We start from the raw sequence: 27,315 nt of genomic DNA on the forward strand, positions 1-27,315 counted from the left end.
CTGTGACTTCTTGTCTTTGACTTCCTGTCTGTGACTTCCTGTTTTAAACTTCCTCTCTTGGACTTCCTGCATTCTACTTCCTGTCTGTGACTTCCTCTCTAGAACTTCCTGCATATTACTTCCTGTCTGTCACTTCCTCTCTGGGACTTCCTGCATTCTACTTCCTGTCTGTCACTTGGGGCGGTATAGCTTGGTTGGTAGAGTGGCCGTGCCAGCAACTTGAGGGTTGCAGGTTCGATTCCCGCTTCCGCCATCCTAGTCACTGCCGTTGTGTCCTTGGGCAAGACACTTTACCCACCTGCTCCCAGTGCCACCCACACTGGTTTCAATGTAACTTAGATATTGGGTTTCACTATGTAAAGCGCTTTGAGTCACTAGAGAAAAGCGCTATATAAATATAATAAACCTCACTTCACTTCCTCTCTGGGACTTCCTGCATTCTACTTCCGGTCTTTAACTTCCTCTCTGGGACTTTCTGCATTTTATTTCCTGTCTTTGACGTCCCGCATTCTACTTCCTGTCTTTTACTTCCTGTCTGTGACATTCTGCATTCTACTTCCTGTCTGTGACTTCCTGTCTGTGACTTCCTGTCTGTGACTTCCTGTGTAGTGTGCATAGTAGCATGTGTAGTGTGGTTGCTGCTGTATTTGTCAGGATGTGGACACTATCTACCTGAGCCAAGACACCAGAGAACTCAACCTGCAGGACTTCAGTCACCTGGACAGCAGGTGAGTACTGCTAAGCCCCGCCCATCACCAGCAAGCAGATGTTACAGTGTGTGTGTGTGTGTGTGTGTGTGTGTGTGTGTGTGTGTGTGTTGAGGGACCTGGTGGCCATGGTTGGCGTCCTGGAGTTCAACCAGTGGTTCAGCAAGTTGACGGCCAAGGACTACAAACTGGTTAGCAGTCTTTCTCCTGCTGACCTTTGACCTGCTCACATGACCTCACTGCTCCTAGTCCCCAGATGTGTGTGAGCAGATCCTGCGAGTTGTGTCACGGTCCAGTCGCATTGAGGAACTGCTTCTGGACAATGTTGGACTCAGAAGGTCAGAGGTCCAAGTGCAAGGTTCTGATAGGTCATGTTGTACATGTTGGACATGTTCATGTTGTTAATGTTCATGTTGTACATGTTGTACATGTTGGACATGTTGTACATGTTGGACATGTTGTACATGTTGTACATGTTGGACATGTTCATGTTGTACATGTTGTACATGTTGGACATGTTGGACATGTTGTACATGTTGTACATGTTGGACATGTTCATGTTGTACATGTTGTACATGTTGGACATGTTGTACATGTTGGACATGTTGTACATGTTGGACATGTTCATGTTGTACATGTTGGACATGTTGTACATGTTGGACATGTTGTTAATGTTCATGTTGTACATGTTGTATATGTTGTTAATGTTCATGTTGTACATGTTGGACATGTTGTACATGTTGTTAATGTTCATGTTGTACATGTTGGACATGTTGTACATGTTGTTAATGTTCATGTTGTACATGTTGGACATGTTGTTAATGTTCATGTTGTACATGTTGTTAATGTACATGTTGTACATGTTGGACATGTTCATGTTGTTAATGTTCATGTTGTACATGTTGTTTATGTTCATGTTGTACATGTTCATGTTGTACATGTTGTTAATGTTCATGTTGTACATGTTGGACATGTTGTACATGTTGGACATGTTGTTAATGCTCATGTTGTACATGTTGTACATGTTGTTAATGTTCATGTTGTACATGTTGGACAAGTTGTACATGTTGGACGTGATGTTAATGTTCATGTTGTACATGTTGTATATGTTGTTAATGTTCATGTTGTACATGGACATGTTGTTAATGTTCATGTTGTACATGTTGTACATGTTGTTAATGTTCATGTTGTACATGTTGGACATGTTGTTAATGTTCATGTTGTACATGGACATGTTCATGTTGTTAATGTACATGTTGTACATGTTGGACATGTTCATGTTGTACATGTTAATGTTCATGTTGTACATGTTGGACATGTTAATGTTCATGTTGTACATGTTAATGTTCATGTTGTACATGTTGGACATGTTGTACATGTTGGACATGTTCATGTTGTACATGTTGTACATGTTGTTAATGTTCATGTTGTACATGTTGGACATGTTGTACATGTTGGACATGTTGTTAATGTTCATGTTGTACATGTTGTATATGTTGTTAATGTTCATGTTGTACATGGACATGTTGTTAATGTTCATGTTGTACATGTTGGACATGTTGTACATGTTGTTATTGTTCATGTTGTACATGTTGGACATGTTGTTAATGTTCATGTTGTACATGGACATGTTGTTAATGTTCATGTTGTACATGTTGGACGTGTTGTACATGTTGTTAATGTTCATGTTGTACATGTTGGACATGTTGTTAATGTTCATGTTGTACATGTTAATGTTCATGTTGTACATGTTGTTAATGTACATGTTGTACATGTTGGACATGTTCATGTTGTACATGGTAATGTTCATGTTGTACATGTTGGACATGTTAATGTTCATGTTGTACATGTTGTACATGCTTTACATGTTGTACATGTTGTTTATGTTGTCCATGTTGTACATGCTTTACATGTTGTACATGTTGTTTATGTTGTACATGTTGTTTATGTTGTCCATGTTGTACATGTTGTACATGTTGTCCATGTTGTCCATGTTGTACATGTTTATGTTCATGTTGTACAATTTGTACATGTTGTTTATGTTGTCCATGTTGTACATGCTTTACATGTTGTACATGATGTACATGTTGTTTATGTTGCACATGTTGTACATGTTGTACATGTTGTCCATGTTGTACATGTTGTACATGTTGTTTATGTTGTTTATGTTGTGCATGTTGTACATGTTGTTTATGTTCATGTTGTACAATTTGTACATGTTGTTTATGTTGTACATGTTGTTTATGTTGTACATGTTGTACATGTTGTACATGTTGTCCATGTTGTACATGTTGTACATGTTGTTTATGTTGTTTATGTTGTGCATGTTGTACATGTTGTTTATGTTCATGTTGTACAATTTGTACATGTTGTTTATGTTGTACATGTTGTTTATGTTGTACATGTTGTACATGTTGTACATGTTGTTTATGTTGTACATGTTTATTTCTGGTGACTGAGTGACTTCCTGTGTTCAGTGACTTTGCTCAGAAGTTGTCGTTGGCTCTGTCCCATAACCCCGCCTCCAGCCTGCACACTCTGCACCTCAGCAACAACACTCTGGAAGACAAAGGTTCTCACACACACACACACACACACACACACACACACACACACACACACACACACACACCTGCAACACACACACACACACCTCCAAGAGTCTTTCAATGTGTCCAACAGTATGTGTGTGTGTGTGTGTGTGTGTGTGTGTGTGTGTTGCAGGTGTGTGTGCGCTGAGTGTTCAGCTGACCAAACATGCCAATGGCTTGAAGTATTTGAACCTCAGTAGGACCTCCTTGTCTCCTAAAGGTCAGGACTTACACCTGTTTTGACCTTGGACTCCACTTATAGTGTGTGTGTGTGTGTGTGTGTGAGACAGGTGTGAACTCCCTGTGCCAGGCGCTGTGTGAGAACCCCCACATGGCCACCACCCTCACACACCTGGACCTGTCAGGAAACTCTCTCAGAGGAGATGACCTGCAGGTAGCACCTGTCCTATTGCATCATCATCATCCTCTTCACCTTCATCATCATCTTCATCAAGGTCTTCACCTTCACAGCACCTGCACAACTTTCTGAGTCATGACAACCACTTACACCTTCTGGACTTGTCCTGCACGGACTGCTCTCTGGAACAGGTGACACACACACACACACACACACACACACACACACACACACACACACACACTGAAAGATGAAATGTGTGTGTGTGTGTGTCAGATGTCAGCGTGTCTCCTCCGAGGTTGTTTGAAGCATCTCCAACTTCTCAACATGTCCAAGACTGTCTTCTCTCACAGGTAAATAGTACTACTACACCTAGTAGTACTTCATAATACACCTAACAGTACTACTACACCTAGTAGTACTTCATAATACACCTAACAGTACTACTACACCTAGTAGTACTTCATAATACACCTAACAGTACTACTACACCTAGTAGTACTTCATAATACACCTAACAGTACTACTACACCTAGTAGTACTTCATAATACACCTAACAGTACTACTACACCTAGTAGTACTTCATAATACACCTAACAGTACTACTACACCTAGTAGTACTTCATAATACACCTAACAGTACTACTACACCTAGTAGTACTTCATAATACACCTAACAGTACTACTACACCTAGTAGTACTTCATAATACACCTAACAGTACTACTACACTTAGTAGTACTTCATAATACACCTAACAGTACTACTACACCAAGTAGTACTTCATAATACACCTAACAGTACTACTACAGCTAGTAGTACTTCATAATACACCTAACAGTACTACCACACCTAGTAGTACTTCATAATACACCTAACAGTACTACCACACCTAGTAGTACTTCATAATACACCTAACAGTACTACTACACCTAGTAGTACTTCATAATACACCTAACAGTACTACTACACCTAGTAGTACTTCATAATACACCTAACAGTACTACTACAGCTAGTAGTACTTCATAATACACCTAACAGTACTACCACACCTAGTAGTACTTCATAATACACCTAACAGTACTACTACACCTAGTAGTACTTCATAATACACCTAACAGTACTACTACACCTAGTATTACTTCATAATACACCTAACAGTACTACTACACCTAGTAGTACTTCATAATACACCTAACAGTACTACTACACCTAGTAGTACTTCATAATACACCTAACAGTACTACTACACTTAGTAGTACTTCATAATACACCTAACAGTACTACTACACCAAGTAGTACTTCATAATACACCTAACAGTACTACTACAGCTAGTAGTACTTCATAATACACCTAACAGTACTACCACACCTAGTAGTACTTCATAATACACCTAACAGTACTACTACACCTAGTAGTACTTCATAATACACCTAACAGTACTACTACACCTAGTAGTACTTCATAATACACCTAACAGTACTACTACACCTAGTAGTACTTCATAATACACCTAACAGTACTACTACACCTAGTAGTACTTCATAATACACCTAACAGTACTACCACACCTAGTAGTACTTCATAATACACCTAACAGTACTACCACACCTAGTAGTACTTCATAATACACCTAACAGTACTACCACACCTAGTAGTACTTCATAATACACCTAACAGTACTACTACACCTAGTAGTACTTCATAATACACCTAACAGTACTACTACACCTAGTATTACTTCATAATACACCTAACAGTACTACTACACCTAGTAGTACTTCATAATACACCGAACAGTACTACTACACCTAGTAATACTTCATAATACACCGAACAGTACTACTACACCTAGTAGTACTTCATAATACAAGTACACCTATATGTTGGTCCTTGGTTTTGGAAGAGGACCAGGTGAGGTCAGGTGGACTTGTGCGTGCGAAGACAGCTGCTGAAGGCAATCCTTGCGCAGAATGAGCGGCTGCAGTGAGAGCAGGTTCTGGCCCGCTGAGAACGAGGAACTGTCTCTGGTCTGGCGGAGCTGTCGCTTCTGTTTGGCTTCATGGATACGTTTTTCCTCGAAGTCCGCTACGGCATTCCAGACTGCAGAGCGCCAGTTGGAAGGATGTTGGGCATTGGCTTCCCAGGTCTCTGGGTCCAGACCACTGCCCTTGAGATTGGTCTTTAGGGTGTCCTTAAAGCGTTTCCGCTGTCCGCCGCGTGAGCGCTTTCCATGGTGCAGCTCACCTTACAGGAGCCTTTTTGGTAGGTGTTGGTCTGACATGCGGCAGACATGGCCAGTCCATCTCAGGTGGGAACGCTGGAAGATGGCATAGTTACTTTCCATCTCAGCCCTGTGGAGGACCTCCTTGTCTGGGATCTTGTCCTGCCACCTGCTGTTGAGCAGCCTCCTGAGGGATCTCATGTGGAAGGTGTTAAGTTGTTTAGCATGCCAGCTGTATACAGTCCAGGTCTCACAGGTAGGACAACAGCACGGTAGTCCTTTAGTTTGGTCCGTAGGCTGAACCCTCTGCTCTCCCAGACAGAACTGCGGAGTGGGCCGAATGCAACACTTCCGTGTGCTATCCTATGCGTGACCTCCTCGTCGATGTTGCCCACGCGTGACAAGGTGCTAGCTACCCAGGTAGACAAACTTTTCAGCAGCTTCGAGGTCTTCACCATTTATGCTGACGAGGGTCTCCAGGAGCAGGTTGATGTCCAAAGTCTGAGCATGCTGCGGCGAAGTTGTTCATGCTCAGTTGCATTTCCAGCTCGTTGGAAGCATTCGGGGCACAGTCGTCCGCAAAGAGGAAGTCGCAAACCTTGGTGGTCTGTACTTCAGTCTTTGCCTGGAGTCTTCGCAGATTGAACGGCTTGCCATCAGTGCGGTAGCGCAGGTCTATCCCCATGTCCCCAGACCGGAAAGCATCTGTCAGCATGGCTGAGGACATCATGCTGAACAGAGTGGCTGCCAGAACACACCCTTGTTTGACTGCTGTGTTCTGGCTCAGATGATGCACTGTCGTGCTGGACTTGTGCCTGCAATCCATCATGGACTTCACGGACCATGTTGATGAAGATGTTAGAGCAGCCAAACTAGGCTATGATCTTCCAGAGGCCTGCTCGGCTGACAGTGTCGAAGGCCTATGTCAGATCTACAAAGGTGGAGTATAGAGTGATGTTCTGTTGTCAGCAATTCTCTTGGAGTTGGCGAGCGACAAAGATCATGTCTACTGTACCACAACCTTGCCTGAACCCGCGTCAGCTCTCCGGTAGGAGGTCTTCGTGTTCGAGATGTTCCGTCAGGGGGTTCAGCAGAATTCTGGGCAGGATATTTAGTGCTACAGACAGCAGAGCAATGCCGCGGTGGTTGTTGCAGTCCTGCCTGTTGCCCTTGCGATTGTATAGGTGGATGATGGAGGCGTCTTTGAACTCCTGTGGCAGGCAGCTTCCCTTGGTTCCACATGGTGCAGAATAAGTCCAATCCACCAGTTGTTTGGTCAGAGGTGGTCCACCAGCTGTGTACTGCATCAACACCAGGTGCTTTGCCATTTGGAAGTCCTGTGATGCCTTTGATGGCCTCAGCTTCTGTTGGTGGTTCGTCAAGGGAGGTGTTGACAGGGACTTTAGGGAGGCGTGCTATGGCTTCGTTATTGATGGCTGAGGGGCGGTTGAGAACACCGTGGAAGTGCTCAGCCCAGCGTTCAAGTATCTTCTCTCTGTGTGTGACCAGTCTGCTGCCATCAGCACTGAGTAGAGGGGGGATCCTGATGTTTTGGGCCCATAGATGGCCTTGAGGGCGCTGTAGAACTTCTTGCTGTCATTCTGGTCTGCATAGGACTGGAACACGTCAGATTTTCTGCAGAGCCAGTCGTCCTGCATCCGAAGCAGCTCTCGCTGGATGGTTGCTTTGATGTTCTTGAGGGCAGATTGTTTTCTAGAGGATGTTGGATCACTGAGGTGGGCTTTATGCAGACAATGTTTCTCCTGGAGAAGATCTCTGATGTAATCATCATTCTCATCAAACCAGTCCTGTTGCCTGCGGGCTGTAGGTCTTACAGCATTGAGAGCAGAAGTGCAGACAGTGTCTCTGAACGCAGCCCGGTCCTCCTTGAGGTTCCCAGAGGGTTTCAGGTCCTGCATTTTGCTGGTGAGCTCTTCAGTCAGCGATTGCTTGACAGAGGCATTGGTGAGCCTGGAAATGTTCGAGCGCTTTGGAAGTTCGGAGCCTTGAGGCCTTCTAGGAGGATGGATCTTGATGTTCAGCTTAGACACAAGGAGTCTATGGTCAGTCCAGCACTCTGCACCGCACACCGCCTTTGTAACCCTGACATCCTGTCTGTCCCTTTGCCTCACGATGACATAGTCCAGTAGGTGCCTGTGTCTTGAGCGGGGATGCATCCATGAGGTCCTGTTGCGCTCTGGGGAGGCTGAAAACTGAGTTGGTGATCAAGAGCTCATGTGCCGCACAGGTCTCCAGCAGAAGGGTGCCTTTTCTGTTACAGCTGCCCATGCCATTTTTGCCAAGGACTCCTCCCCATGACTTGTGATCAGTGTAGCATTGAAGTCACCGAGGATGATGAGCTTGTCTGCCCTGGGCATTGCCGCGATGGTAGCGTTCAGGTTTTTATAGAACCTCTCCTTCACATCGTCTGGGTTCGTCATCGGGGGGCGGGGCATAGGCACTGATGAGCGTGGCAGAGTGTTTTCTTGGAAGAGGCAGGCGCAGCGTCATCAGGCGGTCATTGACGCCTTTGGGAAGTGCAGCCGGCTTACTGACTAAGTTGGATTTAATGGCAAAGCCAATTCCTGCCTCATGCCAGCTCTCTGGCGATCAGGGCAGTTCTCCTCTTAGGTCTTGATAGGTCACCAGTCCTATCAAGAAGTGCGCGCACATACCATGCGCCAAGGGTGATTGGTGTCACCTTTTACTTGTTTCCTTGTTTCTTAGCGCTGGCAATGGGACTCCTGCCAGCTGCGGCGAGCTGGCCAGGAAGAGGTGAGGCAGGCCATTTTTGGGGCAACTTTTTGAGCCCGTTCCTCATGCCAGGAGGTAGTAAAAATAACCAAGTAAAAATAGCCAACTTAGGAACGAACCAAAAGTCACTAAAATAACTGAGAATAAATTGCTAACTCACAAACTAAAGAACTAACTAAGTCAGTAAAAATAACTTAGTACAGATTACTAACTAGGAACATGTCTGGACAGGAAATGCAAAGAAGTTCCAGCATCCTTCAAGCAGTTTTTCAGCAGTTCCCTGGCTCTGAGTTCCGTCAACATGTCAGGAACCAGACTTCCTTCTGAGGCACTCAAGTAAGGCTGCTAACGAGACGGTAACAAGATGGCAACAACACAGTAACAAGACGGTAACAAGATGGTAACAACACAGTAACAAGACGGCAACAACACAGTAACAAGACAGTAACAAGATGGCAACAACACAGTAACAAGACGGTAACAAGATGGTAACAACACAGTAACAAGACGGTAACAACACAGTAACAAGACGGTAACAACACAGTAACAACACAGTAACAAGACAGTAACAACACAGTAACAAGACGGTAACAAGATGGTAACAACACAGTAACAAGACGGTAACAAGATGGTAACAACACAGTAACAAGACGGTAACAACACAGTAACAAGACGGTAACAACACAGTAACAAGACAGTAACAAGACAGTAACAACACAGTAACAAGACAGTAACAAGACGGTAACAAGATGGCAACGACACAGTAACAAGATGGTAACAAGATGTTAAAATGACGGAAAAAAGACGGTAACAAGATGGTAACAAAATGGTAAAAAATAAAACGGCAAGAAGATGGTAACAAAACAGTAACAAGATGGTAAAAAATACAACGGCAAAAAGGTCATTAAAAGGTGGTAACAAGATGGTAACAAGACGGTAGCAAGACAGTAACAAGACGGTAACAAAATGGTAAACAAAGTGGTTAAAATAAGGTAACAAGATGGTAACAAGACGATTTTAACCAGACGGTAACAAGTTGTTTAAAAACTAAAACGGCAAGAAGGTGGTTAAAAGATGGTAAGAAGACGGTCACAAGATGGTAAAAAAAAAACGGAAAAAAGGTGATTAAAAGAAGGTAACAAGACGGTAACAACAGTAAGAAGATGGTAAAAAATAAAATGGCAAGAAGGTGGTTTAAAGATGGTAACAAGAAGGTAACAATGGTAAAAAAAAAATTCAACGGTGGTTAAAAGATGGTATAGATAATAATTGGTAAAAGATGGGAAGAAATAATTAAAACACTAAAGTATGGTAAGAAAGAGATTAAAAGATGGTAAAAATGTGGTAAAAAAATGGTAAAAACATAATTAAAACAGTAAAAGATGGTTGAAATGTTGTAAGAAGGTGGTTAAAATATGGTAAGAAATTATTAAAACTTTAAAAAGTGGTAGGAAATAATTAAACAGTAAAATATGGTAAAAATGGGGTAAAAAAGAGATGGTAAAAACATAAATAACATTGTAAAAAATGTGGTTAAAAGATGGTAAAAAATATTTTTAAAGTTTGTAAGAGATTATAAAGAATGTGGTTGAAAGATGGCTAAAATACTTTAAAAAAAATAGTAAAAAGGGGGAAAAAAGTGGTTAAAAGATGGTAATAAATGGTTAAAAAATAGTAAAATGTTCTCAAAAATGGTTAAAAAATGTAAAAAGGGGAAAGAAAGTGATTAAAAAATGGTGAGAAATGGTTAAAAAAATAGTAAAATGACAAAAAAAAAATAAAAAATTGTGAAAAGGAGCAAGGAAGTGGTTAAAATATGGTAAAAATGGTTGAAAAAGAGTAACATGTTGTCAAAAATGGCTAAAAAAAGATGGTAAAAATATGTTCAAGGGTAACAATATAATAAAAATGCTAACAAAATGGTAAGTAGATGTAAAGATGGTGGGAAAAATGGTTAAAAGATGGTAAAAGTCGTATTAGGATAATAACAATAGTTAAAAAAAGGTGGTAAAAATATGTTAAAGTGGTAAATAGATTGTGAAACGATGGAAAATATGGTAGAAATGGTTAAAAGAATGGATAAAGGTGGTTAGAGGATGGTTAAAATATGGTAAAAGATGGTAATTAGTTCAAATGGTAACACGATGGTAAAAAATAAAATGGCAAGAAGGTGGTTAAAAGATGGTAACAATGGTAAAAAAAATAAAAATGAAAAGGTCGATAAAAGATGGTTAAAAATGTGGTTAAAAGATGTTAAAAAAAAGAATTGGTAAAAGTTGGTAAGAAATCTCTAAAATAGTAAAATATTGTAAAAATGTGGTCAGAAGGTGGTTAAAAGATGGTAAAAACATAAGTAAACGGTAAAAAATGGGGTAAGAAGGTGGTTAAAAGATGATAAAAAATTATTAAAATGTTAAAGATGGTAATAAAAGGTTAAAAAATAGTAAAATGTCAAAAATGGTATAAAAAAGATGGGGAAAATATTTTAAAAGGGTAACAAGATAGTAAAAATGCTAACAAAATGGTAAGTAAATGGCAACAACATTTTTAAAAGATGGTGAAAAAAATGCTTAAAAGATGGTAAAAGTTGTCAAAAGATGGTAAAAATGGTTAAAAAAGATGGTAAAAATAAGTTAAAATGGTAAATAGATGGTAAAAAAATGGAAACTATGGAAGAAATTGTTAAAATATGGTAAACATGTGGTGAGGGGTTTGGTTAAAATATGGTAAAAAAAGATTGTAATTAGTTGAAATGGTACAAGATAGTAAAACAATGGTAACAAGATGGTAAATAGATGGTAAGAAGGTGGTTAAAAGATGGTAAAAACATAAGTAAACGGTAATAAATGGGGTAAGAAGGTGGTTAAAAGATGATAAAGAAATTATTAAAATGTTGAAGATGGTAATAAAAGGTTAAAAAATAGTAAAATGTCAAAAATGGTATAAAAAAGATGGGAAAAATATTTTAAAAGGGTAACAAGATAGTAAAAATGCTAACAAAATGGTAAGTAGATGGCAACAACATTTTTAAAAGATGGTGAAAAAAATGCTTAAAAGATGGTAAAAGTTGTCAGAAGATGGTAAAAATTGTTTAAAAAAGATGGTAAAAATAAGTTAAAATGGTAAATAGATGGTAAAACAATGGAAACTGGAAGAAATGGTAAAAATGTGGCAAGGGGTTTGGTTAAAATATGGTAAAAAAAAGATTATAATTAGTTGAAATGGTACAAGATAGTAAAACAATGGTAACAAGATGGTAAATAGATGGTAAGAAGGCAGTAGCAGGATAGTAACAAGATGGTAACAATATAGCAAAAATGCTAAAAAGATGGTAAAAAGATATTAAAACTGGTACAAAGAGGGTAAAAAGATGGTAACAATATAGCAAAAATGCTAAAAAGATGGTAAAAAGTTGAGAAGCTTGATTGTTGGTGTCCTCAGGGCGCTGCTGCTGGGTCTGGGCTGCAACCCCAACCTCAGCGACGTGTCTCTGGACTTAAGCAGCTGTGAGGTAAAAGCGTGGTGGCGGACAGGAAGGAGGCGGGTCTAAGGTCACGTCTTGATGGCGTCTTGTTTGACTTGCAGTTGCGCTCGGCAGGCTCTCAGATCCTGGAGGGTTGCATAGCCGAGATTCCCAACATCTCCAGTCTGGACATCTCGGACAACGGTGGGAGTTTTATGAGGACCTTGGTATAAATGTCTCTCTTGCTAGGTAACTGCTGCAAGTCTTTTACTCTGGCAAGCTCGGAGTAGCTGACTTCCTGTGTCTCTGGCAGCAGACTTAGAAAAGTTGTGAATTGAAAACATTCCAAAGGTCACAGGTGAGAAAAGTAGTCATGGTACCGTGGTGTTGACTGTTGGCAGGTCTGGACGGGGACCTGAGCACCCTGTTGGTCTGGCTGGCCAAAAACCGCTCCATTCGCCACCTGTCCCTGGGAAGAAACTTCCACAACATCAAGTCAAAGTGGGTCAGCAAGCAGCACTCAGCCACACGTGTCTCCTCCTTCTCTCTGCTTCCTTCTTTCTGCCAGGAACGTGGCGCCGGTCTTGGACAACCTGGTGCACATGATCCAGGAGGAGGAGTCAGTGAGTGACGAATCGACTCCAAGTGGACCCTCAACCAGCACCGCCTCTGGAAGTGTGACATTTCTTTGCACTCCGCAGCCTCTGACTTCGCTATCGCTAGCAGACTCCAAGCTGAAGGGCGAGCTCGCCATCGTCCTTAACGCCCTGGGCAGCAACGCCTCTCTCACCAAACTGGACATCAGCGGGAACGCCATGGGCGACATGGGCGCCAAGATGCTGGCCAAGGCCCTGCAGATCAACACCAAGCTCAGGTGATCCGCCTCCTTCCATCTGTGGTCTCTTTGGTCTTGGTGCTTCTAACCTGGTTTGGTGTGTTGCTGGTGCACAGAACCCTCATCTGGGACCGAAACAACACCAGTCCTCAGGGTCTGCAGGAAGTGGCGTCCGCGTTGGAGAAGTAGGTGTGAACAGAGTCTGACCATTTGATCTAAACAATGAGTCCTCTTTTCTTCCCGTCAGGAACTTCACGATCCGATTCATGCCGATTCCTATTGTTGACGCCGCTCAGGCGCTCAAGACCAACACAGAAAAGACGGAAGATGCACTGATGAAGGTATGTGTACAAAGGTCTACCGTCTTTGAGCGTCCCTCACAATGTATGATCAGATGGAGCGCTTCCTGCTGAGGAACCACGAGACCCGGAAGTACCTCCAGGAGCAAGCATACCGGCTGCAGCAGGGCATCGTCACCAGTACCACACAGCAGGCAGGCAGGCGTCACCACACCGTCTCCCACCTCCCACCCCTCTGACCGGCCTCTGATCTCTGCCTAGATGATGGACACCATGTGTGTGAAGGTTCAGGACCACCTGAACTCGCTGATGTTCTCCCAGAGCCACGTAGTCCAGGATGATGTGCAGATGGCAGAGAATCTGATGAGAGACGCCAGGAACTCCAAGACCGTAAGTCAGCTGCCACCCTCAACCGAGTGAACCGAGTAGAACTCTGAAAGTTGCTCCGTTTCTCTTGGGACGGTCCAGCTCCTTCCTACCCTCTACCACTTGAGGGGCGGCGACCTGCACAGCACCGTCCAAGACAAACTGGAGTCTCTGGCAGGGGACCTGTCGGCTGCGATGGATGATGAACTGCAGGTACCACAAGCTAGGCAAAGGGTGACTACAGGGGTATTCTTGCAGCAAAACTACTTGCAAATGCGAATCTTAATCTAGGGGTCCCAACTTCACCCGGCCTTTCCCTGCACTCACCACTCGTCGGCGCCTTGCGCCCACTCATATTATGCCCTGGTGGAGCCACCACTTTAGACTCTCAGTGACGCTCAAGTGGATTGGATTACACAGATGGAGATGCAGACACACAAACTAGTACACGGTCACAAGGTACGGATTACAGGCCGGGCGCACAGATTGAGGTTTGCTTTTGGAAATAGTTTTGCCACAATAGTACCGCCATGGTGGCGCTTGGTACTGCAACGTTGGACCGCTTTCTCGCCCACTCCAGACAATTTTGGCGTCCATGTTGGACGCCGCCGAGGGTCTGTGTCCTCACGTGATTAAGAGGAGCGGCCTTCGTTCGGAGCTGGTGAAGGCAGGGACCGAAATAATGAGGGTGCCTCGCAGCTTCATCACCGCCACGCTGCTGGAGCAATCGGGCGTCGACATTGTTAACAAGATCAGGTGTGGCCACGCCCACTTTAGCGGGTCCGTTACATCTCCTGCTGCGTTGTCTTTGATTAGCGTCTCCTTTTTGGTCGTCAGTGAGGTGAAACTCAATGTGGCGTCCTTGGTCTCCGATCGGATCGTGGAGGAGATCCTGGACTCTTTGTCTGCGTGGCAGAACACGCTGGTCAGTCTTTCTGTGCACTTCTCTTCGTTTTGTGTCCGTCCTTCACCCGTCTGTGTCCAGGCGGACCATGTGACCAGGAAAGGCCAGCCTGCACTGCGTCCGGAGTCTCAGGAGACGGAGGTTTTGGACGAGACAGTTCTGCGTCCGGAGAGCCTGGAGGAGGAAGGCGAGCACCCGCTGGAGCACGGAGACGCTTGCACGGTCGGATTTGAGTTTATCCGATCTGCTCCAGGAAACAATTGAAGCTTTGAAGTCTAAACAAAGTTTTCCTACAGTTGACCATCAAGTCCAAGAGAAAGAGTGTTCTGGTCCGAATGCTGCGGCCCGTCTCCTTGGCGTTTGGTGGGCATTGAGTCCAATGTGGAATGTTTTTATTTTATATACATATTGCAATTATGTATTATTTATTACTCCTTTGTCAGTTTTTCACTACTTGTTACTTTTCTTACAATCTGCACCACGACCACAGCAACTCCCCATTTTGGCTTGGATTGTGTTTTTTGTCCTCTGATTATTCTCAGGACATCCGGTCCATCACAAGCGGACTGTTCAGTCTGTCTTAGACGACCTTTGTCCTCTTGTCCAAGTATCTTCATCTGCTCTTGCTCATAGACTTAGATTGGCCAGATCTAGTCTTAGACCTACATTGGCCAGATCATGTCTTAGACTGGTCACATCTAGTCTTAGACCTACATTGGCTAGATCTGATATTAGACGTAGATTGGCCAGATCTAGTCTTAGATTGGCCAGATCTAGTCTTAGATTGGTCACATCTTGTCTTAGACCTACATTGGCCAGATCCGGTCTTAGACGTGGATTGACCAGATCTAGTCTTAGACAGGTCGGATACAGTCTAAAACGTACATTGTCAAATGTAGTCTTAGACTTAGATTAGCCAGGTCTACTCTTAGACCTACATTGGCAAGATCTGCTCAGAGACCTAAATGGCTAGATCTGGTCTTAGACCTACATTGGTCAGATCACGTCTTAGACTGGTCACAGCTAGTCTTAGACCTACATTGGCTAGATCTGATCTTAGACGTAGATTGGCCAGATCTAGTCTTAGATTGGTCACATCTTGTCTTAGACCTACATTGGCCGGATCTAGTCTTAGACTGGTCACATCTAGTCTTAGACCTACATTGGCCAGATCCGGTCTTAGACGTGGATTGACCAGAGCTAGTCTTAGACAGGTCGGATATAGTCTAAAACGTACATTGTCAGATCTAGTCTTCGACTTAGATTAGCCAGGTCTACTCTTAGACAGTCACATCTAGTCTTGGACCTAAATTGGCCAGGTCCGGTCTTAGACGTAGATTGGCCAGATCTAGTCTTACACTGGTCACATCTAGTCTTAGACCTACATTGGCCAGATCCCGTCTTAGACGTAGATTGACCAGATGTAGTCTTAGACTGGTCAGCTCAAGTCTTAAACCTACATCAGACTTAGATTGGCCAGGTCTAGTCTTAGACCTACACTGGTCAGATATCGTCTTAGACCTACATTGGTCAGATTTAGTCTTAGACTTAGCTTGGCCGAGTCTAGTCTTAGACTGGTCACTTCTAGTCATAGACCTACATTGGCTAGATCTGATCTTACACGTAGATTGGCCAGATCTAGTCTTAGATTGGTCACATCTTGTCTTAGACCTACATTGATCAGATCCGGTCTTAGAAGTGGATTGACCAGATCTAGTCTTAGACTGGTCGGATGTAGTCTTAAACTTACATTGTCAGATCTAGTCTTAGACTTAGATTGGCCTGGTCTACTCTCAGATTGGTAACATCTAGTCTTAGACCTACATTGGTCAGATCTCGTCTTAGACCTACATTGGTCAGATTTAGTCTTAGGCTTAGCTTGGCCAAGTCTAGTCTTAGACTGGTCACATCTAGTCATAAACCTACATTGTTCAATTCTAGTCTGAGACTTAGATCGGTGACATCTGAAGTGGCGGCGTACACCCTGGACAAGGAAGGCGGGGCCAACACAGACCGTCAACACTCAGGCACCGGGGCCAGTCCTGAGAACATTCCAAGGATAATAGACTTTATTACTCCAACACTGGGGGAATACTGTGGTTGTGGTGCAGATTGTCCGGTAACAAAAGTATACAATAACCTGATGAATGAGAACACATTCTGAACATTGAGACCAATATTTGGTTGTCCCTCTGCTTGTCAGAGATGGAGTTTGACCTGGACAAAGCTCTGGAGGAGGTTCCCATCCATGTGGTGGACACACCTCCCTCGCAGTTGAATAAAGTGACTCCGCCGCTTCCGGTCCTTACTTGGGAGGAACTGCCGCCACCGGTCCCCACTTCGGAGGAAGCGCCTCCCCCGGTCCCTACTTCGGAGGAACTGCCGCCACCGGTCCCCACTTCGGAGGAACCGCCGCCACCGGTCCCCACTTCGGAGGAACTGCCGCCACCGGTCCCCACTTCGGAGGAACTGCCGCCACCGGCCCCCACTTCGGAGGAACTGCCGCCACCGGTCCCCACTTCGGAGGAACTGCCGCCACCGGCCCCTACTTGGGAGGACCTTCTGTCCCCAAGGCACACCCCGCTGGAGCACCACACCAAAGTGAGACCACGACCCAAGAAAAGAAGCAAACCCAGCAGAGTCGGGGTAGGTTGCGAGTTAGATGTCTGGCACATCGCGTTGACTTGATGACACGTTTTGCTTTCAGTGTGCCGCCACCGGCTCAGCGCCTCAGGGGGCGGAGCATCAGGACATGGGGGAGCTGGACGAGGGCATAGATGAGTTCTTCTCCAAGAAGGTCATGAAAGTCAGCTTGAAGTGAGAACCTTTGCGAGCGACACCTTTCACTGCAGAGCTGCGAGCTGATTGGACGTCTTCTTGTTCCTGCCCAGACATTCCAGCGCCGGGGCGACACCTTCCAGCACGCAGAAGGCGGCTGAAAAGAAGGCAGAATCCAGGAAGAGTGTTTTTTTCAACCTGATCAAAACTCGGCCGGGTCGCTCGGAGAAGGGCCAAAGTACCGCCTCCATCAGTCCGCCACCACCAGCGTCCCCCACACTTGCTCCGCCCACATCATTGGTCAGCAGGGAGCCGCCACCCACGTCCCCTGTGGCGCCACACCCGGACCCACGTCCGACGGTCCACAGCAGTTTTGAGGCGGACGCCTCGCCGGCCGTGGGGGAGGAGTCAGAGGTCAGCGTGGCGACGGGGCGCCCCCTGGTCTCGCAGCATGTTGGCGTTCCTGTCCTGACCTCGGAGCTTCTGGCTGAGATGAAGGCCAAGCAGGACAAGATGGCGGCTGAGAAGGTGAGTGATGAAGTGATGGGAGGAGCTTGTGCTCAAACATGACATCACCTTTTCTTTCCAGTCGTCCGCAAAGGAAAATGGCCGCTCGGGTAAGTTGGCGCTCACCTCGGAAGCCATGTTGGCTACCATGCTAGCATGCTAATGTCTCGCCATGGTCTCAGGCGCGGTCCGGCCAGGACCGATGGCCGCCCCTCGGTCTAACCTCCCCGCCCCCCCTCAGCTCCACACACAGGAGCCAATGGAGGAAGAGGAGGAGGAGCAGGAAGTGTGTCACACTGACTTCCTGTCTGAAACTCTCAAAGCTCCACTTCCTGTTCCTCGCCTGAAGACAACGCCGTCTGGACCGCAACACCCGAACCAAGATGGAGGTGATGGACCTGCTTCATGTCCGGGTCTGGTGCTCTCCTGCTCCAGTACTACTACTCCAGTATTTCTACTCTAGTACTTCTTCTCCTGTACGTCTACTCCAGAACTACTACTCTAGTACTTCTACTCTAGTACTTTTTCTCCTGTACGTCTACTCTAGTACTTCTTATCTTGTATGTCTACTCCAGTACTACTACTCCTCTACTACTACTCTAGTACTTCTACTGTAGTACGTCTTCTCCTGTATGTCTACTCCAGTACTACTACTCAAGTATTACTACTCTAGTGCTTCTACTCCACTACTACTACTCCTGTACTTCTACTCCAGTACTTCTACTCTAGTACTACTACTACACTGGTATTTCTACTCCAGTACTACTACTCCTGTACTTCTACTCTAGTACTACTACTACACTAGTGCTTCTACTCCAGTACTACTACTCCTGTACTTCTACTCTAGTACTTCTACTCTAGTACTACTACTACACTAGTGCTTCTACTCCAGTACTACTACTCCTGTACTTCTACTCTAGTACTTCTACTCTAGTACTACTACTACACTGGTATTTCTACTCCAGTACTACTACTCCTGTACTTCTACTCTAGTACTACTACTACACTAGTGCTTCTACTCCAGTACTACTACTCCTGTACTTCTACTCTAGTACTTCTACTCTAGTACTACTACTACACTAGTGCTTCTACTCCAGTACTACTACTCCTGTACTTCTACTCTAGTACTTCTACTCTAGTACTACTACTACACTGGTACTTCTACTCCAGTACTTCTACTCCAGTACTACTACTGCTGTACTTCTACTCTAGTACTTCTTATCCTGTATTACTACTCCAGTACTTCTACTCCATTCCTTTACTCTAGTACTACTACTACACTAGTACTTCTACTCCAGTACTACTACTCCTGTACTTCTACTCTAGTACTTCTTATCCTGTACTACTACTCCTGTACATCTACTCCAGTATTACTACTCCTGTACATCTACTCCAGTACTACTACTCCCTAATGTAGTTGTAGTGTAGTAGTACTAAAGTAGTTGTAGTGTAGTAGTACTAATGTAGTTGTAGTGTAGTTGTACTAATGTAGTTGTGGTGTAGTAGTACTAATGTAGTTGTAGTGTAGTAGTACTAATGCAGTTGTAGTGTAGTAGTACTAATGTAGTTGTAGTGTAGTAGTACTAATGTAGTTGTAGTATAGTAGTACTAATGTAGTTGTAGTGTAGTAGTACTAATGTAGTTGTAGTGTAGTGGTACTAATGTAGTTGTAGTATAGTAGTACTAATGTAGTTGCAGTGTAGTAGTACTAATGTAGTTGTAGTGTAGTGGTACTAATGTAGTTGTAGTATAGTAGTACTAATGTAGTTGCAGTGTAGTAGTACTAATGTAGTTGTAGTGTAGTAGTACTAATGTAGTTGTAGTGTAGTAGTACTAATGTAGTTGTAGTATAGTAGTACTAATGTAGTTGTAGTGTAGTAGTACTAATGTAGTTGTAGTGTAGTAGTACTAATGTAGTTGTAGTATAGTTGTACTAATGTAGTTGTAGTGTAGTAGTACTAATGTAGTTGTAGTGTGGTAGTACTAATGTAGTTGTAGTGTGGTAGTACTAATGTAGTTGTAGTGTAGTAGTACTAATGTGGTTGTAGTATAGTAGTACTGATGTAGTTGTAGTGTAGTAGTACTAATGTAGTTGTAGTGTGGTAGTACTAATGTAGTTGTAGTGTGGTGGTACTAATGTAGTTGTAGTATAGTAGTACTAATGTAGTTGTAGTGTGGTAGTACTAATGTAGTTGTAGTGTAGTAGTACTAATGTGGTTGTAGTATAGTAGTACCAATGTAGTTGTAGTGTAGTAGTACTAATGTAGTTGTAGTGTAGTAGTACTAATGTGGTTGTAGTATAGTAGTACTAATGTAGTTGTAGTGTAGTAGTACTAATGTAGTTGTAGTGTGGTAGTACTGATGTAGTTGTAGTGTAGTAGTACTAATGTAGTTGTAGTGTGGTAGTGCTAATGTAGTTGTAGTGTAGTAGTACTAATGTAGTTGTAGTGTAGTAGTACTAATGTAGTTGTAGTGTAGTAGTACAAATGTAGTTGTAGTGTAGTAGTACTAATGTAGTTGTAGTGTAGTAGTACTAATGTAGTTGTAGTATAGTAGTACTAATGTAGTTGTAGTGTAGTAGTACTAATGTAGTTGTAGCGTAGTAGTACTAATGTAGTTGTAGTGTGGTAGTACTGATGTAGTTGTAGTGTAGTAGTACTAATGTGGTTGTAGTGTAGTAGTACTAATGTAGTTGTAGTGTAGTAGTACTAATGTAGTTGTAGTGTAGTAGTACTAATGTAGTTGTAGTGTAGTAGTGCTAATGTAGTTGTAGTGTAGTAGTACTAATGTAGTTGTAGTGTAGTAGTACTAATGTAGTTGTAGTATAGTAGTACTAATGTAGTTGTAGTGTAGTAGTACTAATGTAGTTGTAGTGTAGTAGTGCTAATGTAGTTGTAGTGTAGTAGTACTAATGTAGTTGTAGTGTAGTAGTACTAATGTAGTTGTAGTGTAGTAGTACTAATGTAGTTGTAGTGTAGTAGTACCAATGTAGTTGTAGTGTAGTAGTACTAATGTAGTTGTAGTATAGTAGTACTAATGTAGTTGTAGTGTAGTAGTGCTAATGTAGTTGTAGTGTAGTAGTACTAATGTGGTTGTAGTGTGGTAGTACTGATGTAGTTGTAGTGTAGTAGTACTAATGTAGTTGTAGTGTAGTAGTACTAATGTAGTTGTAGTGTAGTAGTACTAATGTAGTTGTAGTGTAGTAGTACTAATGTAGTTGTAGTATAGTAGTACTAATGTAGTTGTAGTGTAGTAGTACTAATGTAGTTGTAGTGTAGTAGTGCTAATGTAGTTGTAGTGTTGTAGTACTAATGTAGTTGTAGTGTAGTAGTACTGATGTAGTTGTAGTGTAGTAGTACTAATGTAGTTGTAGTGTAGTAGTACTAATGTAGTTGTAGTGTAGTAGTACTAATGTAGTTGTAGTATAGTAGTACTGATGTAGTTGTAGTGTAGTAGTACTAATGTAGTTGTAGTGTAGTAGTACTAATGTAGTTGTAGTGTAGTAGTACTAATGTAGTTGTAGTATAGTAGTACTAATGTAGTTGTAGTGTAGTAGTACTAATGTAGTTGTAGTGTAGTGGTACTAATGTAGTTGTAGTGTGGTAGTACTAATGTAGTTGTAGTGTAGTAGTACTAATGTAGTTGTAGTGTAGTAGTACTAATGTAGTTGTAGTGTAGTAGTACTGATGTAGTTGTAGTGTAGTAGTACTAATGTAGTTGTAGTGTAGTAGTACTAATGTAGTTGTAGTGTAGTAGTACTAATGTAGTTGTAGTGTAGTAGTACTAATGTAGTTGTAGTGTAGTAGTACTAATGTAGTTGTAGTGTAGTAGTACTAATGTAGTTGTAGTGTAGTAGTACTAATGTAGTTGTAGTATAGTAGTACTAATGTAGTTGTAGTGTGGTAGTACTAATGTAGTTGTAGTGTAGTAGTACTAATGTAGTTGTAGTGTGGTAGTACTGATGTAGTTGTAGTGTAGTAGTACTAATGTAGTTGTAGTGTAGTAGTACTAATGTAGTTGTAGTGTAGTAGTACTAATGTAGTTGTAGTGTAGTAGTACTAATGTAGTTGTAGTGTAGTAGTACTGATGTAGTTGTAGTATAGTAGTACTAATGTAGTTGTAGTGTAGTAGTACTAATGTAGTTGTAGTGTAGTAGTACTAATGTAGTTGTGGTGTAGTAGTACTAATGTAGTTGTAGTATAGTAGTACTAATGTGGTTGTAGTGTAGTAGTACTAATGTAGTTGTAGTGTGGTAGTACTAATGTGGTTGTAGTGTAGTAGTACTAATGTAGTTGTAGTGTAGTAGTACTAATGTAGTTGTAGTGTAGTAGTACTAATGTAGTTGTAGTGTAGTAGTACTAATGTAGTTGTAGTGTAGTAGTACTAATGTAGTTGTGGTGTAGTAGTACTAATGTAGTTGTAGTATAGTAGTACTAATGTAGTTGTAGTGTAGTAGTACTAATGTAGTTGTAGTGTAGTAGTACTAATGTAGTTGTAGTATAGTAGTACTAATGTAGTTGTAGTGTAGTAGTACTAATGTAGTTGTAGTGTAGTAGTACTAATGTAGTTGTAGTGTAGTAGTACTAATGTAGTTGTAGTGTAGTAGTACTAATGTAGTTGTGGTGTAGTAGTACTAATGTAGTTGTAGTATAGTAGTACTAATGTAGTTGTAGTGTAGTAGTACTAATGTAGTTGTAGTGTAGTAGTACTAATGTAGTTGTAGTGTGGTAGTACTAATGTAGTTGTAGTGTAGTAGTACTAATGTAGTTGTAGTGTAGTAGTACTGATGTAGTTGTAGTGTAGTAGTACTAATGTAGTTGTAGTATAGTGGTACTAATGTAGTTGTAGTGTAGTAGTACTAATGTAGTTGTAGTGTAGTAGTACTAATGTAGTTGTAGTGTAGTAGTACTAATGTAGTTGTAGTGTAGTAGTACTAATGTAGTTGTAGTGTAGTAGTACTAATGTAGTTGTGGTGTAGTAGTACTGATGTAGTTGTAGTATAGTAGTACTAATGTAGTTGTAGTGTAGTAGTACTAATGTAGTTGTAGTGTAGTAGTACTAATGTAGTTGTAGTACTCCTGCAGTAATGTGAGTGTTTCCTGTGCTGAAGATACTTGTGAAGTTTCCACGTCCAGCAGCAAGTTACGTTCCTCCTTCAAGTCGCTTGCTCGCCCATCACCTGCTCAACCATCCAGCTCACTTCCTGCCAAAAAGGGAGCTTAACGAGGTTAGCAGCTAAAAAGAACAAAAAGATCAAAGTAACTTCCTGCCAAAAAGTGAACTTCACAAGGTTAGCAGCTAAAAAAAGAACAAAAAGATCAAAGTAACTTCCTGCCAAAAAGTGAACTTCACAAGGTGAGCAGCTAAAAAAGAACCAAAAGATCAAAGTAACTTCCTGCCATAAAGTGAACTTCACAAGGTTAGCAGCTAAAAAAGAACAAAAAGATAAAAGTAACTTTGTGCCAAAAAGTGAACTTCACAAGGTTAGCAGCTAAAAAAGAACAAAAAGATCAAAGTAACTTCCTGCCAAAAAGTGAACTTCACAAGGTTAGCAGCTAAAAAGAACGAAAAGTATCATAGTGACTTCCTGCTAAAAAGTGAGGTTCATCCAAAGAAATGTGAGAAGGCCTGTGATTGGTTGACTGCTTCTTTGTTCCACAGTGCTGCATCCTTCTGAGGAGGCGGGGCCAACGATGTCTGACAGCCAATCAGAGGAGCCTCCAGTCTCCTGACTCCTATTTCCTGTCACGATACTGCCTTTGATCTTTTATACATTTATATTAGTCCTTGTCACTTATGTGTAACTTTCATTTTTTGTATCCACTCACAAATAAACTCCAATAAAAAGGATAAAAGCTCTGGTTTCCATGACGACGGCTTTGTTTAAAATGAAAATCAACATTTGTTATCAAATGTTGTTGATAACAACATTTGATAACTGCTGCCACCTGCTGGCCTCTTGCGTGTAGTGCTGCTGGTGTGTAGTGTTCAGCGTGTAGTAGTGTAGTGTGTAGTGTGTAGTAGTGTAGTGTGTAGTAGTGTAGTGTGTAGTGATGCTGGTGTGTAGTGTGTAGTAGTGTAGTGGGACAACAAAAAGAAGAGTAGATAAAGATGAGAGTGAAGTAGACATAAATACAATATTATTAAATAAATACAATATTATTAAATAAATACAATATTATTAAATAAATACAGTATTATTAAATAAATACAATATTATTAAATAAATACAGTATTATTAAATAAATACAATATTATTAAACAAAAGTTATTCTGCTGAGTGATGATACTGCATGAATGTAAACAGGAGGTGTAATGACCATCAATCACCACAAGATGGAAGCAGAAACACACGTGCTGCTTTTATTCTGATAAACAAGTCCTGGCAACAGGGGCTTCACGGTGGCAGAGGGGTTAGTGCGTCTGCCTCACATTACGAAGTTCCTGCAGTCCTGGGTTCAAATCCAGGCTCGGGATCTTTCTGTGTGGAGTTTGCATGTTCTCCCCGTGAATGCGTGGGTTCCCTCCGGGTACTCCGGCTTCCTCCCACTTCCAAAGACATGCACCTGGGGATAGGTTGATTGGCAACACTAAATGGGCCCTAGTGTGTGAATGTGAGTGTGAATGTTGTCTGTCTATCTGTGTTGGCCCTGCGATGAGGTGGCGACTCGTCCAGGGTGTACCCTGCCTTCCGCCCGAATGTAGCTGAGATAGGCGCCAGCGCCCCCCGCGACCCCGAAAGGGAATAAGCGGTAGAAAATGGATGGATGGAAGTCCTGGCAACAAATGACCAGAATGATGTTTGGTGATACCAAGTGATTGTTGATGCTGATACCAAGTGATTGTTGATGCTGATACCAAGTGATTGTTGATGGTGATACCAAATGATTGTTGATGCTGATACCAAGTGATTGTTGATGCTGATACCAAGTGATTGTTGACGCTGATACCAAGTGATTGTTGACGCTGATACCAAGTGATTGTTGATGCTGATACCAAGATATTGTTGATGTGGATACCAAGTGATTGTTGATGCTGATACCAAGATATTGTTGATGCTGATACCAAGTGATTGTTGATGGTGATACCAAGTGATTGTTGATGCTGATACCAAGTGATTGTTGATGCTGATACCAAGTGATTGTTGATGGTGATACTAAGTGATTGTTGATGCTGATACCAAGTGATTGTTGATGCTGATACCAAGTGATTGTTGACGCTGATACCAAGTGATTGTTGATGCTGATACCAAGATATTGTTGATGTGGATACCAAGTGATTGTTGATGCTGATACCAAGTGATTGTTGATGGTGATACTAAGTGATTGTTGATGCTGATACCAAGTGATTGTTGATGCTGATACCAAGTGATTGTTGATGCTGATACCAAGTGATTGTTGACGCTGATACCAAGTGATTGTTGATGCTGATACCAAGATATTGTTGATGTGGATACCAAGTGATTGTTGATGGTGATACCAAGATATTGTTGATGCTGATACCAAGTGATTGTTGATGCTGATACCAAGTGATTGTTGATGCTGATACCAAGTGATTGTTGACGCTGATACCAAATGATTGTTGATGCTGATACCAAATGATTGTTGATGCTGATACCAAGTGATTGTTGATGCTGATACCAAGTGATTGTTGATGCTGATACCAAGTGATTGTTGACGCTGATACCAAGTGATTGTTGATGCTGATACCAAGATATTGTTGATGTGGATACCAAGTGATTGTTGATGCTGATACCAAGATATTGTTGATGCTGATACCAAGTGATTGTTGATGGTGATACCAAGTGATTGTTGATGCTGATACCAAGTGATTGTTGATGCTGATACCAAGTGATTGTTGATGGTGATACCAAATTATTGTTGATGCTGATACCAAGTGATTGTTGATGCTGATACCAAGTGATTGTTGATGCTGATACCAAGTGATTGTTGATGGTGATACTAAGTGATTGTTGATGCTGATACCAAGTGATTGTTGATGCTGATACCAAGTGATTGTTGACGCTGATACCAAGTGATTGTTGATGCTGATACCAAGATATTGTTGATGTGGATACCAAGTGATTGTTGATGCTGATACCAAGTGATTGTTGATGGTGATACTAAGTGATTGTTGATGCTGATACTAAGTGATTGTTGATGCTGATACCAAGTGATTGTTGATGCTGATACCAAGTGATTGTTGACGCTGATACCAAGTGATTGTTGATGCTGATACCAAGATATTGTTGATGTGGATACCAAGTGATTGTTGATGCTGATACCAAGTGATTGTTGATGGTGATACTAAGTGATTGTTGATGCTGATACCAAGTGATTGTTGATGCTGATACCAAGTGATTGTTGATGCTGATACCAAGTGATTGTTGACGCTGATACCAAGTGATTGTTGATGCTGATACCAAGATATTGTTGATGTGGATACCAAGTGATTGTTGATGGTGATACCAAGATATTGTTGATGCTGATACCAAGTGATTGTTGATGCTGATACCAAGTGATTGTTGATGCTGATACCAAGTGATTGTTGACGCTGATACCAAATGATTGTTGATGCTGATACCAAATGATTGTTGATGCTGATACCAAGTGATTGTTGATGCTGATACCAAATGATTGTTGATGCTGATACCAAGTGATTGTTGACGCTGATACCAAGTGATTGTTGATGCTGATACCAAGATATTGTTGATGTGGATACCAAGTGATTGTTGATGCTGATACCAAGTGATTGTTGACGCTGATACCAAGTGATTGTTGATGCTGATACCAAGATATTGTTGATGTGGATACCAAGTGATTGTTGATGCTGATACCAAGATATTGTTGATGCTGATACCAAGTGATTGTTGATGGTGATACCAAGTGATTGTTGATGCTGATACCAAGTGATTGTTGATGCTGATACCAAGTGATTGTTGATGGTGATACTAAGTGATTGTTGATGCTGATACCAAGTGATTGTTGATGCTGATACCAAGTGATTGTTGACGCTGATACCAAGTGATTGTTGATGCTGATACCAAGTGATTGTTGATGCTGATACCAAGTGATTGTTGACGCTGATACCAAGTGATTGTTGATGCTGATACCAAGATATTGTTGATGTGGATACCAAGTGATTGTTGATGCTGATACCAAGTGATTGTTGATGGTGATACTAAGTGATTGTTGATGCTGATACCAAGTGATTGTTGATGCTGATACCAAGTGATTGTTGATGCTGATACCAAGTGATTGTTGACGCTGATACCAAGTGATTGTTGATGCTGATACCAAGATATTGTTGATGTGGATACCAAGTGATTGTTGATGGTGATACCAAGATATTGTTGATGCTGATACCAAGTGATTGTTGATGCTGATACCAAGTGATTGTTGATGCTGATACCAAGTGATTGTTGACGCTGATACCAAATGATTGTTGATGCTGATACCAAATGATTGTTGATGCTGATACCAAGTGATTGTTGATGCTGATACCAAGTGATTGTTGATGCTGATACCA

At 42.0% G+C, this 27,315-nt stretch overlaps 1 protein-coding gene across 6 annotated transcripts in view; it reads left to right on the plus strand.

Annotated features, from left to right (window-relative positions):
* LOC133550695 (F-actin-uncapping protein LRRC16A-like) overlaps positions 1-23,658 on the plus strand; it is a 30,461-nt gene extending 6,803 nt beyond the window's left edge. For 2 of the 6 annotated variants that reach the window (XM_061896680.1, XM_061896683.1), the window contains 29 exons: positions 655-728; positions 823-898; positions 957-1,045; positions 3,185-3,279; positions 3,432-3,518; positions 3,589-3,692; positions 3,770-3,847; positions 3,933-4,009; positions 8,867-8,971; positions 12,077-12,146; positions 12,221-12,302; positions 12,500-12,599; positions 12,667-12,721; positions 12,800-12,972; positions 13,050-13,118; positions 13,181-13,274; positions 13,328-13,426; positions 13,494-13,622; positions 13,701-13,811; positions 14,179-14,354; positions 14,436-14,523; positions 14,584-14,724; positions 14,799-14,865; positions 16,706-17,148; positions 17,210-17,319; positions 17,394-17,808; positions 17,870-17,897; positions 17,970-18,200; positions 23,449-23,658. In XM_061896680.1, coding sequence (XP_061752664.1) covers positions 655-728; positions 823-898; positions 957-1,045; positions 3,185-3,279; positions 3,432-3,518; positions 3,589-3,692; positions 3,770-3,847; positions 3,933-4,009; positions 8,867-8,971; positions 12,077-12,146; positions 12,221-12,302; positions 12,500-12,599; positions 12,667-12,721; positions 12,800-12,972; positions 13,050-13,118; positions 13,181-13,274; positions 13,328-13,426; positions 13,494-13,622; positions 13,701-13,811; positions 14,179-14,354; positions 14,436-14,523; positions 14,584-14,724; positions 14,799-14,865; positions 16,706-17,148; positions 17,210-17,319; positions 17,394-17,808; positions 17,870-17,897; positions 17,970-18,200; positions 23,449-23,519 — 3,537 coding nt within the window. In that variant the 3' untranslated portion in view covers positions 23,520-23,658. Of the gene's footprint in view, positions 1-654; positions 729-822; positions 899-956; positions 1,046-3,184; positions 3,280-3,431; positions 3,519-3,588; positions 3,693-3,769; positions 3,848-3,932; positions 4,010-8,866; positions 8,972-12,076; positions 12,147-12,220; positions 12,303-12,499; positions 12,600-12,666; positions 12,722-12,799; positions 12,973-13,049; positions 13,119-13,180; positions 13,275-13,327; positions 13,427-13,493; positions 13,623-13,700; positions 13,812-14,178; positions 14,355-14,435; positions 14,524-14,583; positions 14,725-14,798; positions 14,866-16,705; positions 17,149-17,209; positions 17,320-17,393; positions 17,809-17,869; positions 17,898-17,969; positions 18,264-23,448 lie in introns of all 6 variants that reach the window. The other 4 variants (XR_009806368.1, XR_009806367.1, XM_061896681.1 and 1 more) reach the window with 4 other exon arrangements.
* The last annotated feature ends 3,657 nt before the right edge of the window (positions 23,659-27,315 follow it).

This window comes from Nerophis ophidion, linkage group LG04 (assembly GCF_033978795.1).
Source record: "Nerophis ophidion isolate RoL-2023_Sa linkage group LG04, RoL_Noph_v1.0, whole genome shotgun sequence".
NCBI classification, from domain to species: Eukaryota; Metazoa; Chordata; class Actinopteri; order Syngnathiformes; family Syngnathidae; genus Nerophis; species Nerophis ophidion.